The 15,085-nt window shown below is 44.1% G+C and overlaps 1 protein-coding gene across 1 annotated transcript in view; it reads left to right on the forward strand.

Moving 5' to 3' along the window:
- The window catches only part of LOC137320959 (aminopeptidase Q-like), a 160,567-nt gene that overhangs the window by 74,323 nt on the left and 71,159 nt on the right, over nucleotides 1-15,085 (forward strand). The window contains exons 7-8 of the mRNA XM_067982989.1: nucleotides 6,907-7,050; nucleotides 14,974-15,039. Coding sequence (XP_067839090.1) covers nucleotides 6,907-7,050; nucleotides 14,974-15,039 — 210 coding nt within the window. The remainder of the gene's footprint in view (nucleotides 1-6,906; nucleotides 7,051-14,973; nucleotides 15,040-15,085) is intronic.

The following is a 15,085-nucleotide window of genomic DNA, read 5'->3' on the forward strand; positions in this document are numbered from 1 at the left end:
TGAGGCTGGCCGTGAGAGAGATGCACGAGAGGGTGAGTATGGGATAGAGCCATGAGATTGTATGAGGATTGGGTTGCGTGGTAGTGGCGGGGTGAGTACTCGCGAGGTGAGTAGGTGCAGGTAAGATGAGGATGAAGTTTGAGTGGGTATGAGGGGTGATGTGACAGAGTAGTGTTGGCAGTGCTGAAGGAGATGTGGGGTGGGGGCAGTGTTGTGGCAGACGGAGTGTAGGGGAATGAGTAAGTGTTCTCACTGTGGCTGACCTACTGAGGTCATTGGAGCGCCTCCTGCCCTGTATGCAGGCGGGCGATATGTTGGTGGCGCAGGTGACCTCCTCTGCCACCTCGAGCCAGGCCTTGGTGGCAGAGGCAGGCCGCTTCCTCCCGCCCGCCGGGTGGAAGATCTCTGTCCTCCCCCTCCTCCTCACCCCATCTAATGATACCTGGGGTGAGGCATCATTAAACTGGGAGCAGCCTTCCCCCTGGGCTGCTCCATGCTGTAATTTTTGCTGTTTGTGGCAGCATCTGTCAGTGGAGGACTGCCCCTTTAAATAGAGCGCCTCCAGCTGACAGATCTTACTGCGCATGCGCAGCCCGCCCGACGCGCAGCTCAGCAGCGGGGAACCCGGAGGAGCAGGTAAGTGGATCCAATTAGTGCGTTGCCTGCTGCGATCGCGCGGGCAACCCACTAATTTCACTGGGCGCGTTTTCAACGCGCCCGCTGGCCCACCCGCCCAGAACCCGCACCCCTGGTAAAATCGGGCCCCATTAGTTAGATCACATTTTGAATATTGCATGCAATTTTGGGCATCCAACCTTGAAAAGTGCTTTAATACATTGGAGAAGCTTTAGTCAAGAGTAGCAGAAATAATTCTGGATTTGGGACTTTAAGCTATGAAGAGCTATGCTTCACAAAGTAGAACCATAAGTAAACTTGATGTAAAGTTCAGGATGATGTATTAAATAAACTGGGAGGCAATTTAGTCTGCTCCACGGAAGCAGTTAGATTTTTTTTAATGATTAGTTTTTTTTTGTTATCTAGTTATAGGGCATTGAAAAACAAACCCATTTTGTATACCAAACCTATGCATTAATTGTCTGGTTACTGTGTTTTTTTTTTTAAGTCAGTATTTTTATTATCAGCAATAGATTTTCAGCCCAAATATGTAACTGTTATTCCTCACTTCGCTGCTGTATAAAAGGTTGATGTCTTCAATTAGTTTGGAAGTGAACAAACTTCAGCAATTTAGTATTAAAAGTATTTAGCATGTGAATGAAAATCAATCAAATTATTTTAAGCAAGTTTAATAGAATTAAAGACAAACAGGGAAAACAGATAAAATAATAAGGAAAAATTAATTGAAGATGCACAACAGAGCGGCGAATCCATGAAAAGAACCAAGGAAGTATCAGGATATCTTAACAATTCATTTTTTATTAATGAACAATGTATACAATTTGTTGGTTAATTTAAAAAAACATTTTTTTCAACTCCTGGAACTGGAAGGGACATATTCCAAGAGGAAAGATCTACCTTGCAGCTAATCACAAAGGAAAATGTCTGTCAATTTCTGCAATATTACATTCACATTCCCAGAATATATTCAGAGAAACAGATTTATAACAAAATATTTAAACCAGTCATTCATACAAAAACATGCAATACTAAACCGTACCCAATCAGAGAGATTAGAAAATGCAAAAAATCATATATTTTTGAGCAAAATAAATGGCATGAAAATTGTAAATATCTATATATTAACATAAAGATATTTAAATAGGTAACATATATCTTCAATATACATCTTGTTAAAAAAAAACTTATTTCCATTGAGACCCCAGACTTCCTTTTTAAACAATCTGGGGAATGTCATGCAATACTGGTGGATTAAGGGAAAATCAAAGACAGAAGTGAATATTTCAACCCACCATTGATTTTCCAATTATGCCAGGCTGTTCTTATTTTTGTAAAAGTGATCATAAACTTAATCGAGGGGAAAAAAATCATTGAACATTTACAATTATTATTTCACTTCAGATCAAAGCTCTGCAGTCCTGCAACATCCAGTCGTGAATGGTGGTGGACAATTAAACAACTAACGGGAGGAGGAGGCTCTGAAAACATCCCCATCCTCAATGATGGCAGAGTCCAGCACACGAGTGCAAAAGACAAGGCTGGAGCGTTTGCAACCATCTTCAGCCAGAAGTGCCGAGTGGATGATCCTTCTCGGCCTCCTCCCGATATCCCCACCATCACTGAAGCCAGTTTTCAGCCAATTTGATTCACTCCACGTGATATCAAGAAACGGCTGAGTGCACTGGATACGGCAAAGGCTATGGGCCCCGAAAACATCTCGGCTGTAGTGCTGAAGACTTGTGCTCCAGAACTAGCTGTGCCTCTAGCCAAGCTGTTCCAGTACTGGCATCTACCCGATAATGTGGAAAATTGCCCAGGTATGTCCTGTCCACAAAAAGCAGGACAAATCCAATCCGGCCAATTATCGTCCCATCAGTCTACTCTCAATCATCAGCAAAGTGATGGAAGGTGTCGTCGACAGTGCTATCAAGCGGCACTTACTCTCCAATAACCTGCTCACCGATGCTCAGTTTGGGTTCTGCCAGGACCACTCGGCTCCAGACCTCATTATAGCATTGGTCCAAATGTGGACAAAAGAGCTGAATTCCAGAGGTGAGGTGAGAGTGACTGCCCTTGACAATGACGAACCGGATTCTTTCCCCTCAGTCTGGTTCAGCAAGAACTGATTCGAGTACACCGTAAAGTTCAACACAACTTTAATAGCAGATCTTAGTCTGTAGCTTCAATTCAGATTCCTGAGAGAATCCGAACGATTCTAACAGAATAAGGAGACAAAGACAAAGACAAAAACTCATACCTTTATACAAATCAATAGGGGTTGGAACATCATTAACACAAGAGTCAACACCAATCATAAGCCGGGCACAGGTTGCCATGCGGGGTTACATTATTTCCGGCCAATCATAGATAATCCATGTGCTGACCATGTTGCTGTTAGACATCAAAGGGGATACTTCCTCACCTTTCAACTTGGAATGTTCTTCCCTGTTCCTTCTGTTCCTTATCTCCCAACATGGAATGTCTTTCAACTTTGGCTAAGCTCGTTACCTATATTGATCTGCCATATGGGATTAGAGTAGACAGGGCTGATGGCCGGCGCGGACACGATGGGCCGAAGGGCCTCTATCCGTGCTGTATAACTCTATGACTCTAACTCTAACTCTATAAACATGGAGACATTCAGATCAGTCCTTGAATCACATCAAAGACTCTACATTGATAAGACAATGCAGACCTGCTGACTAAGCAAATATGGCCCAGCAGGGGGGCCAGGCAACCTGTACCAATCTCAGTTACCAACTAATTAACCCTTTCTAACCATTTTGCATTCTGCTTCTTTGCCACATAGGCATTTTAATATTTTACCGAAAACTGACCACGTAGGGATGCTCAACATCAAGGCAGCATTTGACCGAGTGTGGCACCAAGGAGCCGAAGTAAAATTGAAGTCAATGGGAATCAGGGGGAAAGCTCTCCAGTGGCTGGAGTCATACCTAGCACAAAGGAAGATGGTAGTGGTTGTTGGAGGCCAATCATCTCAGCCCCAGGACATTGCTGCAGGAGTTCCGCAGGGCAGTGTCCCAGGCCCAACCATCTTCAGCTGCTTCATCAATGACTTTCCCTCCATCATAGGGTCAGAGAAAGGGATGTTCGCTCATGATTGCACAGTGTTCAGTTCCATTCGCAACCCCTCAAATAATGAAGCAGCCGAGCCCGCATGCAGCAAGACCTGGACAACATCCAGGCTTGGGGCTGATAAGTGACAAGTAACATTCGTGCCAGACAAGTGCCAGGCAATGACCATCTCCAACAAGAGAGAGTCTAACCACCTCCCCTTGACATTCAACGGCATTACCATCGCCGACTCCCCCACCATCAACATCCTGTGGGTCACCATTGACCAGAACCTTAACTGGACCAACCACATAAATACTGTGGCTACAAGAGCAGGTCAGAGGCGGGGTATTCTGCAGCAAGTGACTCACCTCCTGACTCCCCAAAGCCTTTCCACCATCTACAAGGCACAAGTCAGGAGCATGATGGAATACTCTCCACTTGCCTGGATGAGTGCAGCTCCAACAACACTCAAGAAGCTCGACACCATCCAGGACAAAGCAGCCCATTTGATTGGCACCCCATCCACCACCCTAAACATTCACTCCCTTCACCACCGGCGCACAGTGGCTGCAGTGTGTACCATCCACAGGATGCACTGCAGCAACTGGCCAAGGCTTCTTCGACAGCACCTCCCAAACCCGCGACCTCTACCACCTAGAAGGACAAGAGCAGCAGGCACATGGGAACACCACCACCTGCACGTTCCCCTCCAAGTCACACACCATCCCGACTTGGAAATATATCGCCGTTCCTTCATCGTCGCTGGATCAAAATCCTGGAACTCCCTTCCTAACAGCACTGTGGGAGAACCTTCACCACACGGACTGCAGATTTGTTTTTTACCATGTTTGGGAAATAGTTGATTGTGAGGCATACAGTTACACCAACTCCATTTAGAAACTTTGCAGCTTCCTTTGATAAACAGGAACCCCCAACACCATTTCCAAATTCAGATTCATTTTGGCAAACATGGATAATCAGAATAAAACAACATGGGCACAATCTGCATTTATTAATTCATCATTTTAAATAACCATAACATTTCTCTTTTGCACAGGAGAGCATCAAAAACAGAAGTGAATATGCACATCCAGGGCTTCATGGGTAAAATGGGCTTTTCAAAATTGAAGTCGAAAATCTACCCCATTATGTGCTCGACAGCAGCATAATGAATTTTCAGCATTAAGTATCTTGTTGACTCCTTGAGAAATGTTAAACAACAATTTGCATTTACATAACATATCTCACGTGCAGAGTAACTTTACAATAAAGAAGAAAGGAATATGGTGGACAACAAGCATTGGGAAAGCAGAGAGAAATGGAGATTAGAATGAGGAAATGAAATTTTGAGGAAGTTTTTGAAAGCAGAGAAGGGGGTGCCAAGGTGAAGGAATGAGGCAGAGAGCAGGAAAATGGTAAGTAAATGAGTAGCTGCCAATTGTGGAGTGAAGGTGACAAGGGGTGAGTAGAAGTGCAGTGTTAGAGAAGCAGAGGGTGCCTGCGGGGACGTAAGGCAGGAGGAGATTCTTCATTCATGAAATGATTTGAAAGCAAGAACAGGAATTTTGAATGAACACATTGAGGCACGAGTTGGCCAGTGGAGCTTAGATAAGTAGATGGGTGCAGCATTTTGGATGAGTTGTAATTTTTGGAGAGTTGAAATGAGAAGGCCAGCTAGACAGCTTTGGAGAAATTGAGTTTTGAGGTAATAAAGTCATGGACTACAGTTTTGGTAGCAGAATGGGAAAGCTGGGATGCAGAGATAGAAGAAAGCCGTTTTAGTAATGGGCGAGAAATCCGAAGTGGAGTCAAGAAGAACGTCAATGTTCCTTGCCACCAGACTCAGCATGGGATGGCAACCAAGGAATTTGATGGAATTAAGGATAGCGGCACAAAGATGCTAGCAGGAGCTGAAGAAGGTAGTCTCAGTCTTGTCAACATTGAACTGAAGGAACTTTTGTCTCAACCAAGTCTTGAAATCAGAAAGCTGATTTGAGAGTATGGCAACAGCCTTTGAGTCAATGGAGGAGACAGCGAGATAGAGCTGGTTTTTCATGTGAAAAATGACCCCTTGTTTCAGGATAATGTCACCAAGGAGTAGCAGGTAGATAATGAAAGAGGGAGCCAATGGTGGACTCCTGGGATGCACCAGAGTTGATCATGTGAACAGAGGAGAAGAAGAATTCTGATTCACCTTCTCCTGATTGCACATTCCCAGCCTGCGATTTTCTGTCCATTAACTTTAATGAGCAGAAAGTCATGGGCTGGAAGTGTACAATTTTGTGCTGTGCACTCTTAGAGTGTGCCAGGAATGGATGGATCGGAATATTTACCCCCAAGTGCCTGTGGTGAATCAGAGAAGAGTGAAACCAGGAAAACAGTTCACCAGAGGTGGAATCTGAAACAGATTCACAATAAAACGAATCACTTTTGTATCAATTAACTTCTTCAAAAAACAAGTGGAAAATCATCTGGTTCGGACTGGGATTCACGGTTAGGGAGATTAGTATAGGTGAAGATAATTAAACACTCCTTTGTTGAAGTGTGTCATGATTGGTTAGGTTGTTCTCAATTTCCCCCAATTGAAATTTGAGTTCCTAAGAAGTGCATGTTCCAAAACTGGGTAAACCTGTGATTTTATTGGCAGGTTGAAAATAATTATGAACAACTGATATTTAACCCGTCTTTCAATAAAATGGGAAAGTGCAGCCTCAGGAGATGAGATTATTTTTTCAACAGATTTGTGCATATGTGAAGCGGACTCACAGCAAAAGTAATTACCACTGTGTCAATTAACTCGTTTAAAAACTAGAACAAGTAAAATATCTGACTGGGATTCATGGTTAGGGAGGAAAATGCAGGTGAAGATAATTAAATACTCCATGGAACACGATGGGACTTATTTTCCCCTCTCTTCCCCCGCCCCTCATCACTGCCTGGGTGTAAGTCAAACGAAGATACCTAAAATGATAAAAAATAAATGTACAAAGCAATAGGCCAGCTATGAACAGTGGAGATGTGGGGGATGTAATCTGTAATTTGGACTTTTGATTAATTTTGTTTGAGGTCAGCAACAATCTATGCAGAACTTTGGGTCAGGACAAAGGGTATTGTACATGTTTGTGGAAGGAGTAGGTTATTTATTATGTCACTCAAATGTAGTGAACTAATTGCTGTATTGATTTATTTCAGGATGATACGTTCATACTTCAGTTGGTATACCATGTGCTTCACTCTGATTCACAGTCTCCTTCACAACCATTGTCTATGAAGGAAGAAGATGTTAAAACACCATTCGAAATAATGGAAATGTTTACCGACATCACTTACTCCAAGGTAAATTTTAGAACAAGCACAGAAGACGTAAATGGGTTTTCGTTCAGATATGGGGATTAGCTTGTCACTGAATGTTTTAATGAAGGGGTCCAAGCACAAACATTTATCATCAGGATATACTGTTTAAATAATAAAGTAATAAGACATGGTTTGCAGATGGGATTCTCTGGGTTGCCATTTGTTAAATAAAAGGATGAAGCTGATTAGTTTGTGACAGGTAATTGGCACAATGATAACACACAAAAAAATACATCAGATCAGTCAGCATCTGTAGAGAGGAAAAGACAGGTTAACATTTCAGACAGTGTCCTTCTAAAGAGTCCCCAGGAGAAAGATGATGCATTTTTCCTTAACCTAGTGTTGAATTTGGCCAAAGAGGAAGAGGTCAGAGTGCAAATGTGAAAATGATTAAAGTGATGAACCACTGGGACCTTAAGTTTACACCTGTGGATGGCGGTAGGATTTGGTAAAGTGGTCTTCTAATCTGCACTTAATCTCCCCAGTGTAGAGAGATCAAATAGGGAATATTAGATTGGAGTAAGTACATGTAAATTGCTGTCTCACATGGAAGGAGTGTTGATGCAGGAGGATGTAAATGTACAAGTGTTGCATCTGCTGCAGTTGCACGGGAAAGTGGCAAGGAAGGACAACTGAATGTTTGAGTGGTGTAAGAGTGAACAAGGCTATTGATGATGGAGTGATCCCTCCTGAAAGAGGAGAGGAAAGGGGAAGAAATGCGTGGTGGTGGGATGATGTTGTAGGTGGCAGAAATGACAAAAGATATCTAGTGAATGCGCAGGCTGGTGAGATGGAAGGTAAGGACAAGGGAGTCTTTTATTGTTTTGAATGGGTGAGAGGAGAGGCACAGGAAAGGGGATGGATGTGGCTGAGGGCTGTTTTGACCACTGTAGAGGGGAAACCTTGACCGAGGAAAAAGGAAGAATTTCAGAAGCTCTGCTGCTGAAGCTGGAGTCATTAGAGCAGATGGAAAAACTGGGAGAAAGAGATCATAAGATCATAAGAGATAGGAGCAGGAGTAGGCCATTTGGCCCTTCGAGCCTGCTCCGCCATTCAATGAGAGCATGGCTGATCTAATTCTGGCCTCAACTCCACTTTCCTGCCTGTTCCCAATATCCTTTGACTCCCTTGTTGATCAAAAATTTGTCTTCATTGGTCTTCAAAATGGGTCTTCATTGTGATCCTCAGGAAAGGGCATTATTGCATAAACCAGACAAGATTCGCAAAGACGTGGCAGTAGTGGTGCCAATATAATATGTAATGTGAATTGGTCAGAAATTCAATATAAGTAATAACCATGACAAACCCTCAAACACGCTTGTGCATCCCCTTCATGCTCACGACACGTTTGCCTTACGCTGCCTACTGCACATATGTGATGCATGCCCTATGGCTGCAGCACAGGTAGTGGCAGGTTGAGTGAGGCTGACTGTGAAAGAGATGCATGAGAGGGTGAGTATGAGATAGAGCCATGAGATTGTATGAGGATTGGGTTGAGCGGTAGTGGCGGGATGAGTACTGGCGAGGTGAGTAAGTGCAGGTAAGATGAGGATGAGGTTTGAGTGGGTGTGAGGGGTGATGTGACAGAGTAGTGTTGGCAGTGCAGAAGGAGATGTGGGGTGGGGACAGTGATGTGGCAGATGGAGTGTAGGGGAATGAGTAAGTGTACTCACTTTGGCTGACCTACTTAGGTCATTGCAGCGTCTCCTGCACTGTATGCAGGTGCGCGATATGTTGGTGGTGCAGGTGACCTCCTCTGCCACCTCGAGCCAGGCCTTCCTGGTGGCAGAGGCAGGCCGCTTCCTCCCGCCCGCCAGGGGGAAGATCTCTGTCCTCCCCCTCCTCCTCACCCCATCTAATGATACCTGGAGTAAGGCATCATTAAACTGGGAGCAGCCTTCCCCCTGGGCTGCTCCATGCTGTAATTTTTCTATTTGTTGCAGCATCTGTTAGTGGAGGACTGCCCCTTTAAATAGAGCTCCTCCAGCTGACAGACCTTACTGTGCATGCGCAGTCCACCCGACGCGCAGATCAGCAGTGGGGAACCCGGAAGACCAGGTAAGTGGATCCAATTAGGCTGCGATCGCGCGGGGGGCAGACTGATTTCGCCGGGCGCGTTAACCACGCGCCCAATAGCCCCCCCGCCGCGAATCCACAGCCCTGGTAACATTGAGCCCAAAGTAATTGAACAGGTACTTCAGGTTGTTTACAGACCTGATTGACCTGTTATTTTAGCAGGGATGGGATTTTGCAACTGATTGGGACTGTTTCCCGTACTGGGGGAAACACTCCCAGTTCAAATGGATGTGTTGCAGCCATCAGCCTGTGGCAGCTGCAAAAGTCCATTTGACAGGTGGGGAGGAGACCCTCACTCATTGCAGGAGGCCACTCTGTCACTTGGGACAAAGTTTGGCCTCCACCACCCTCCTCCTAACAATAAAATTCACCAACTTGCAAACTTACCCCGGGGTCCAGAGACATGTACCTAACTTGCGGACCCCCTCAGATGTATATCTTCCGGATGGGGGCCGCCGTAGCTGCAGTCATGACCTCCTCGAAGGGCGAACAGCATCACCAGCCTCGCCCGCCACACCGTCCTCCTCTGACACGTGGAGCTCCACAACACAGTGCTGTGACACATCCACCTGCACAGCAGGAGGGAGAGCAACGGCAGAGAGAGATGTGTCGCTGAGGGCACTACCCTCGCCACAGGGTCCACAGACCGAGGCTCAGCTTCCTGGACCTCTCTGAGCAGCAGTGCACGCGGAGGCTCAGAGTCACTCGACATGTAGTCGTGGACATCTGCAGCTTCCTTCATGCCGAGCTGCTCCCGGCTGCCCCGAGCACCATCTTCTTACCTGTCGCTGTCAAAGTCACCACTGCCCTCAACAACTTCTCCTCTGCATCCTTCCAGGGTGCCACCGGGGACATCGCTGATGTCTCTCAGTCTTCTGCACAAAAGAGCCCTGCAAATACACCTACACCCACTCTGCTGAGACACAATGGGTGGCATCAGTTGTGGGTCTTCATTGTGATCCTCAGGAAAGGGCATTATTGCACAAACCAGACAAGATTAGAAAGACGTGGCAATAGTGGTGCCAATATAATATGTAATGTGAGTTGATCAGAAATTAAATGTAAGTAAAAACCATGACAAACCCTCAAACACCCTTGTGCATCCCCCTCATGCTCACAACACGTTTGCCTTACGCTGCCTACTGCACATATGTGATGCATGCCCTGTGACTGCAGCACAGGTAGTGGCAGGTTGAGTGAGGCTGACTGTGAAAGAGATGCATGAGAGGGTGAGTATGAGATAGAGCCATGAGATTGTATGAGGATTGGGTTGAGTGGTAGTGGCGGGATGAGTACTGTCGAGGTGAGTAAGTGCAGGTAAGATGAGGATGAGGTTTGAGTGGGTATGAGGGGTGATGTGACAGAGTAGTGTTGGCAGTGCAGAAGGAGGTGTGGGGTGGGGGCGGTGATGTGGCAGACGGAGTGTAGGGGAATGAGTAAGTGTCCTCACTTTGGCTGACCTACTTAGGTCATTGCAGCTCCTCCTGCACTGTATACAGGTGCGCGATATGTTGGTGGTGCAGGTGACCTCCTCTGCCACCTCGAGCCAGGCCTTCTTGGTGGCAGAGGCAGGCCACTTCCTCCTGCCCACTGGGGGGAAGATCTCTGTCCTCCCCCTCCTCCTCACCCCATCCAATAAGAGCTGGAGTGAGGCATCATTAAACCTGGGAGCAGCCTTCCCCCTGGGCTGCTCCATGCTGTAATTTTTCCTATTTCTTGCAGCATCAGTCAGTGGAGGACTGCCCCTTTAAATAGAGCTCCTCCAGCTGACAGACCTTACTGCGCATGCGCAGCCCGCCCGCCGCACAGCTCAGCAGCGGGGAACCCAGAACAAGAGGTAAGTGGATCCAATCAGCCTGCGATTGCGCGTGGGGCAGACTGATTTCACTGGTCGCGTTACCCACGCGCCCAGTCGACCCCCCACCGCTAACCCGCCGCCCTGGTAATATTGGGCCCTTTGAGTCCTCCTCACTACTTACTTTTCCACCTACCTTTGCACCATCAGCAAATTTGGCCACAGTACACTCTGTTCCTTCATCCACGTCATTGATATATATTGTAAATAGTTGAGGCCCCAGCACTGATCCTTGCGGCAACCCACTAGTTACAGATTGCCATCCTGAAAATGACCCCTTTATCCTGACTCTCTGTTTTCTATTAGTTAGCCAATCCTCTATCCATGCCAATATATTACCCCCAACACCATGATCTCTTCTCTTGTGCAGTAAACTTTTATGTGACACCTTATCACATGCCTTTTGGAAATCCAAATTCATTACATCTGCTAAGATTCCCCTTTATCCACCCTGCTCGTTACTTCCTCAAAGAACTCTAATAAATTTTTAAAGCATGATTTCCCTTTCATAAAACCATGTTGACTCTCCTTGATTTTATTTTGAGTCTCTAAATGTCCTGCTACTTCTTCCTTAATAAGCGATTCTAGCATTTTCCCAATGACAGATATCAGGCTAATTGGCCTATAGTTACTTGCTTTCTGTCTCCCTCCTTTCTTGAATAGGGGCATTACATTTGTGGTTTTCCAATCCACTGAGACCTTTCCAAAATCTAGTGAATTTTGGAAGATTACAACCAATGCATCCACTATCTCTGTCGCCACTTCTTTTAAGACCCTCGCATTCAAGTTATCGGGTCCAGGGGACTCGTCAGCCTGCAGACCCATTAGTTTGCCTAGTATTTTTTCTCTAGTGATAGTGATTGTTTTTAGATCCTCCCTCCCCTTTGCCCCTTGATTATCTACTATTATTGTTATGCTTTTAGTGTCTTCTACTGTGAAGACAGATACTAAATAACTGTTCAATGCCTCTGCCATTTCCTTGTTTTCCATTATTATTTCCCCAGTCTCATCCTCTAAGGGACCTATACTTTAGCTACTCTCTTCCTTTTTATATACTTGTGAAATCTCTTACAGTCAGTTTTTATATTTCTTGCTAGTTTACTCTCATAAATCTATTTTTCCCTCTTATATTTTTAGTCCTCCTTTCTGGTTTCTAAAGTTTTGCCAATCTCCGGGCTTACCACTAATCTTTGCCACATTGTATGCCTTTTCTTTTAACTTGATAGCATCCTTAACTTCCTTAGTTAGCCATGGTTGGTACATCCTTCTCGTGGTGTCTTTCCTCCTTACTGGGATATATTTTTGTTGAGAATCGTAAAATATCTTTTTAAATGTCTGCTGCTGTTTATCCATTGTCATACCTTCTAATCTATTTTTCCAGTCCACTTTAGCCAACTCTATCCTCATGCCATTGTAATTGCCATTATTTAGGTTTAATACAGTAGTTTCAGATCCAAGACCCTTACTCTCAAACTAGATGTGAAATTCTATCATATTGTGATCACTGTTTCCTAAGGGATCCTTTACTTTGAGGTCATTAATTAACCCTGTCTCATTACCCATTACCAGGTCTATAATGGCCTGTTCCCTGGTTCGTTCCACAATGTATTGTTTTAAGAAACAGTCCCGAATACACTCTATGAACTCCTCCTCAGGGCTACTTTTGCCAATTTGATTTGTCCAATCTATCTGAAAGTTAAAATTGCCTATGATAATTGCAATACCTTTTTTACAAACCCCCATTATTTCTTGATTTATATTTTTCCCTACAGTGTAGCTAATCTTAGGGGGCCTATAGACTACTCCCACCAGTGATTACTTGCTATTTCTTACCTCCACCCAAATTGATTCTACATCTTGATCTTCTGAGCCAAGATCATTTCTCACTATTGTACCAATTTCATCCTTTATTAACAGAGCTACCCCACCACTTTTTCCTTTCTTCCTATCCTTCTGAAATATCAGATACCCCTGAATATTCAGTTCCCAACCTTGGTCACCTTGCAACCACGTCTCTGTAATGACAACGAGATCATACCCATTTGTTTCTATTTGTGCCATCAATTTATCTATTTTATTATGAATAATGTGCGCATTCAGATAAAGAACCTTTAATTTTGTCTTTTTACCATTTTTTCCTACTCTGACCCCATTTGCTGGTGCACTCTTATGTTTGTTCGCTCTGTCCCTTCCTGTCACACTCTGGTTATCGTTACCCCTATCTCTTCCCTGTACTACTTCCTCGTCCTTTCTCTTCAACATTCTAAATTTCCCCCCCACCTGAACCTCCCCCCCCCCCCCCCCCCACCGCATTTAGTTTAAAGCCCTATCTACAACCCTGATTTGCCAGAACACTTGTCCCAGCATGGTTCAACAAGACTGTCCAGTAGCTCCCATATGTTGCAGCTGCAACACATCTCTTGCCCCGCCATATCTATAGTATTTATTTAATTAATTACATCACTGTCAATCAAATTATTTATAATTTTGATCTAAGTACTAACCTCGTTTAATTTATTTAATTAAGTTTAGTTAATTAGTTAATTATAAATTTAGTATATGCTATACGGTTTTACTGTAACGTAGTCCACAGTCCTAAGGAAAAGAAATACTCACCACCAATCATCCACCTGCTTAACCTGCAACGTAACTCTTAGATTTTTATCAGAATGCGGTCAGTCCACTCTCACTGTTTCCTGCCGTTCTGGTGAACTCTCGCTCTGTGCTGTTTTTATCCATGCTCCGCTCTCACTGTTTCCCTAAAGATGGAGTTTTTACAGGAAGCGAGGTGTAAAGGAGCATACTCTAGGTAGTTGTGGGAGATAGTGGGCTTGTGTAGATGTCTATGCAAGGATCACCAGAGATAAAATGAGACAAGTCCAGGAAGGGAAGGAACGAGACAGCGATGGATCAAGTTAAGATGCAGATGGGGACTGAGTGGAAAGAGGAAGCATAGTTAATGAAATTCTGAAGGTCAAAGGTTCTTACTGATTCATTCAGTCCTATGAAGATTGTGTGGCTGTCACTCTAGAACACCCAAGCAAAACTTTGCTCCATAACGATCCACATGTCAAGTTTAATTGTCATTCCTCTCATTAGTGCATAGATTCTAAAAATTATAGATCTGAAAAGAGGTCTCTGGTGACAATGCGAGGACAATGGATTCTCTGAGGAAACTCAGGTTCAAATTTCAGTATTTAGAGGCATTTGCACTTAAAGTTTTACCAGAGGCTTAGCTTTATAAGTGTTTGATAGGTTGTCTGGAAGGAAAGAAAATTGGCTCAGGGAGAGATCTTTGCTGAACAGCTCAAGACAGCAACTTCTGCTGGGTTAGTTAAAAATTGGCAATGACAGCAGTCTTGGAAATGAAGATCTTGTGGAAGGGAGAATGAGGGAATGTGTAGTTGGTTGTTGAGTAGGCATCTGTAATAAAGTTTTGCTTTCTAGCATGTTCTGGTTCGACGTTCAGAAAGCTGAATACTGCTCATGTTACTAAAGGGACTCTAGAATGTAAGTGTTTTTTTAAAGGGATCAAAAATCTAATAGGGTTATAGATGGTCAGTTCCGAGATTCTGTTGTGTGATAAAGGATCTCAAGGTAATTATACCATTCTTTTTATCACTGGGACCTGGGTTCAAATCCAGCCCAGACTAATGGGCTGAAAGTTTCCCCCAATTATTGGCTGTAAGGGTCCTATGTAAAATGATTTTGGGCAATCTCGATCCACATTTTAGTGGCAAATTTAACACAAAATGTATAAAATAAAAAATGTACAGAAATATGATGGAATACTATCAATTAATTCATGTGTTTTCTATTTTGATCTTTCAGCAGTGTGTTTTCTTTGATTTCTTGTGACATTAAATTTTCACATTGTAAATGTCAAATAGTCAGGCAGTGACTTGTTTATTTTTCTAATGTATTAAGTCACAATTATATTAACACTAAAACCTATTTTCCTCTTCCTACCATAGGGCGCCTTTATTATCCATATGGCCTCCAATTTTATGACAGAGGAGCTGCTTGCGAAAGGTCTCAGGGTGAGTTTAAAAAGGTCTTTCCTGGTTTGAGTCAGTAAGCTCTCTA

Source organism: Heptranchias perlo, chromosome 4 (genome assembly GCF_035084215.1).
Source record: "Heptranchias perlo isolate sHepPer1 chromosome 4, sHepPer1.hap1, whole genome shotgun sequence".
NCBI classification, from domain to species: domain Eukaryota; kingdom Metazoa; phylum Chordata; class Chondrichthyes; order Hexanchiformes; family Hexanchidae; genus Heptranchias; species Heptranchias perlo.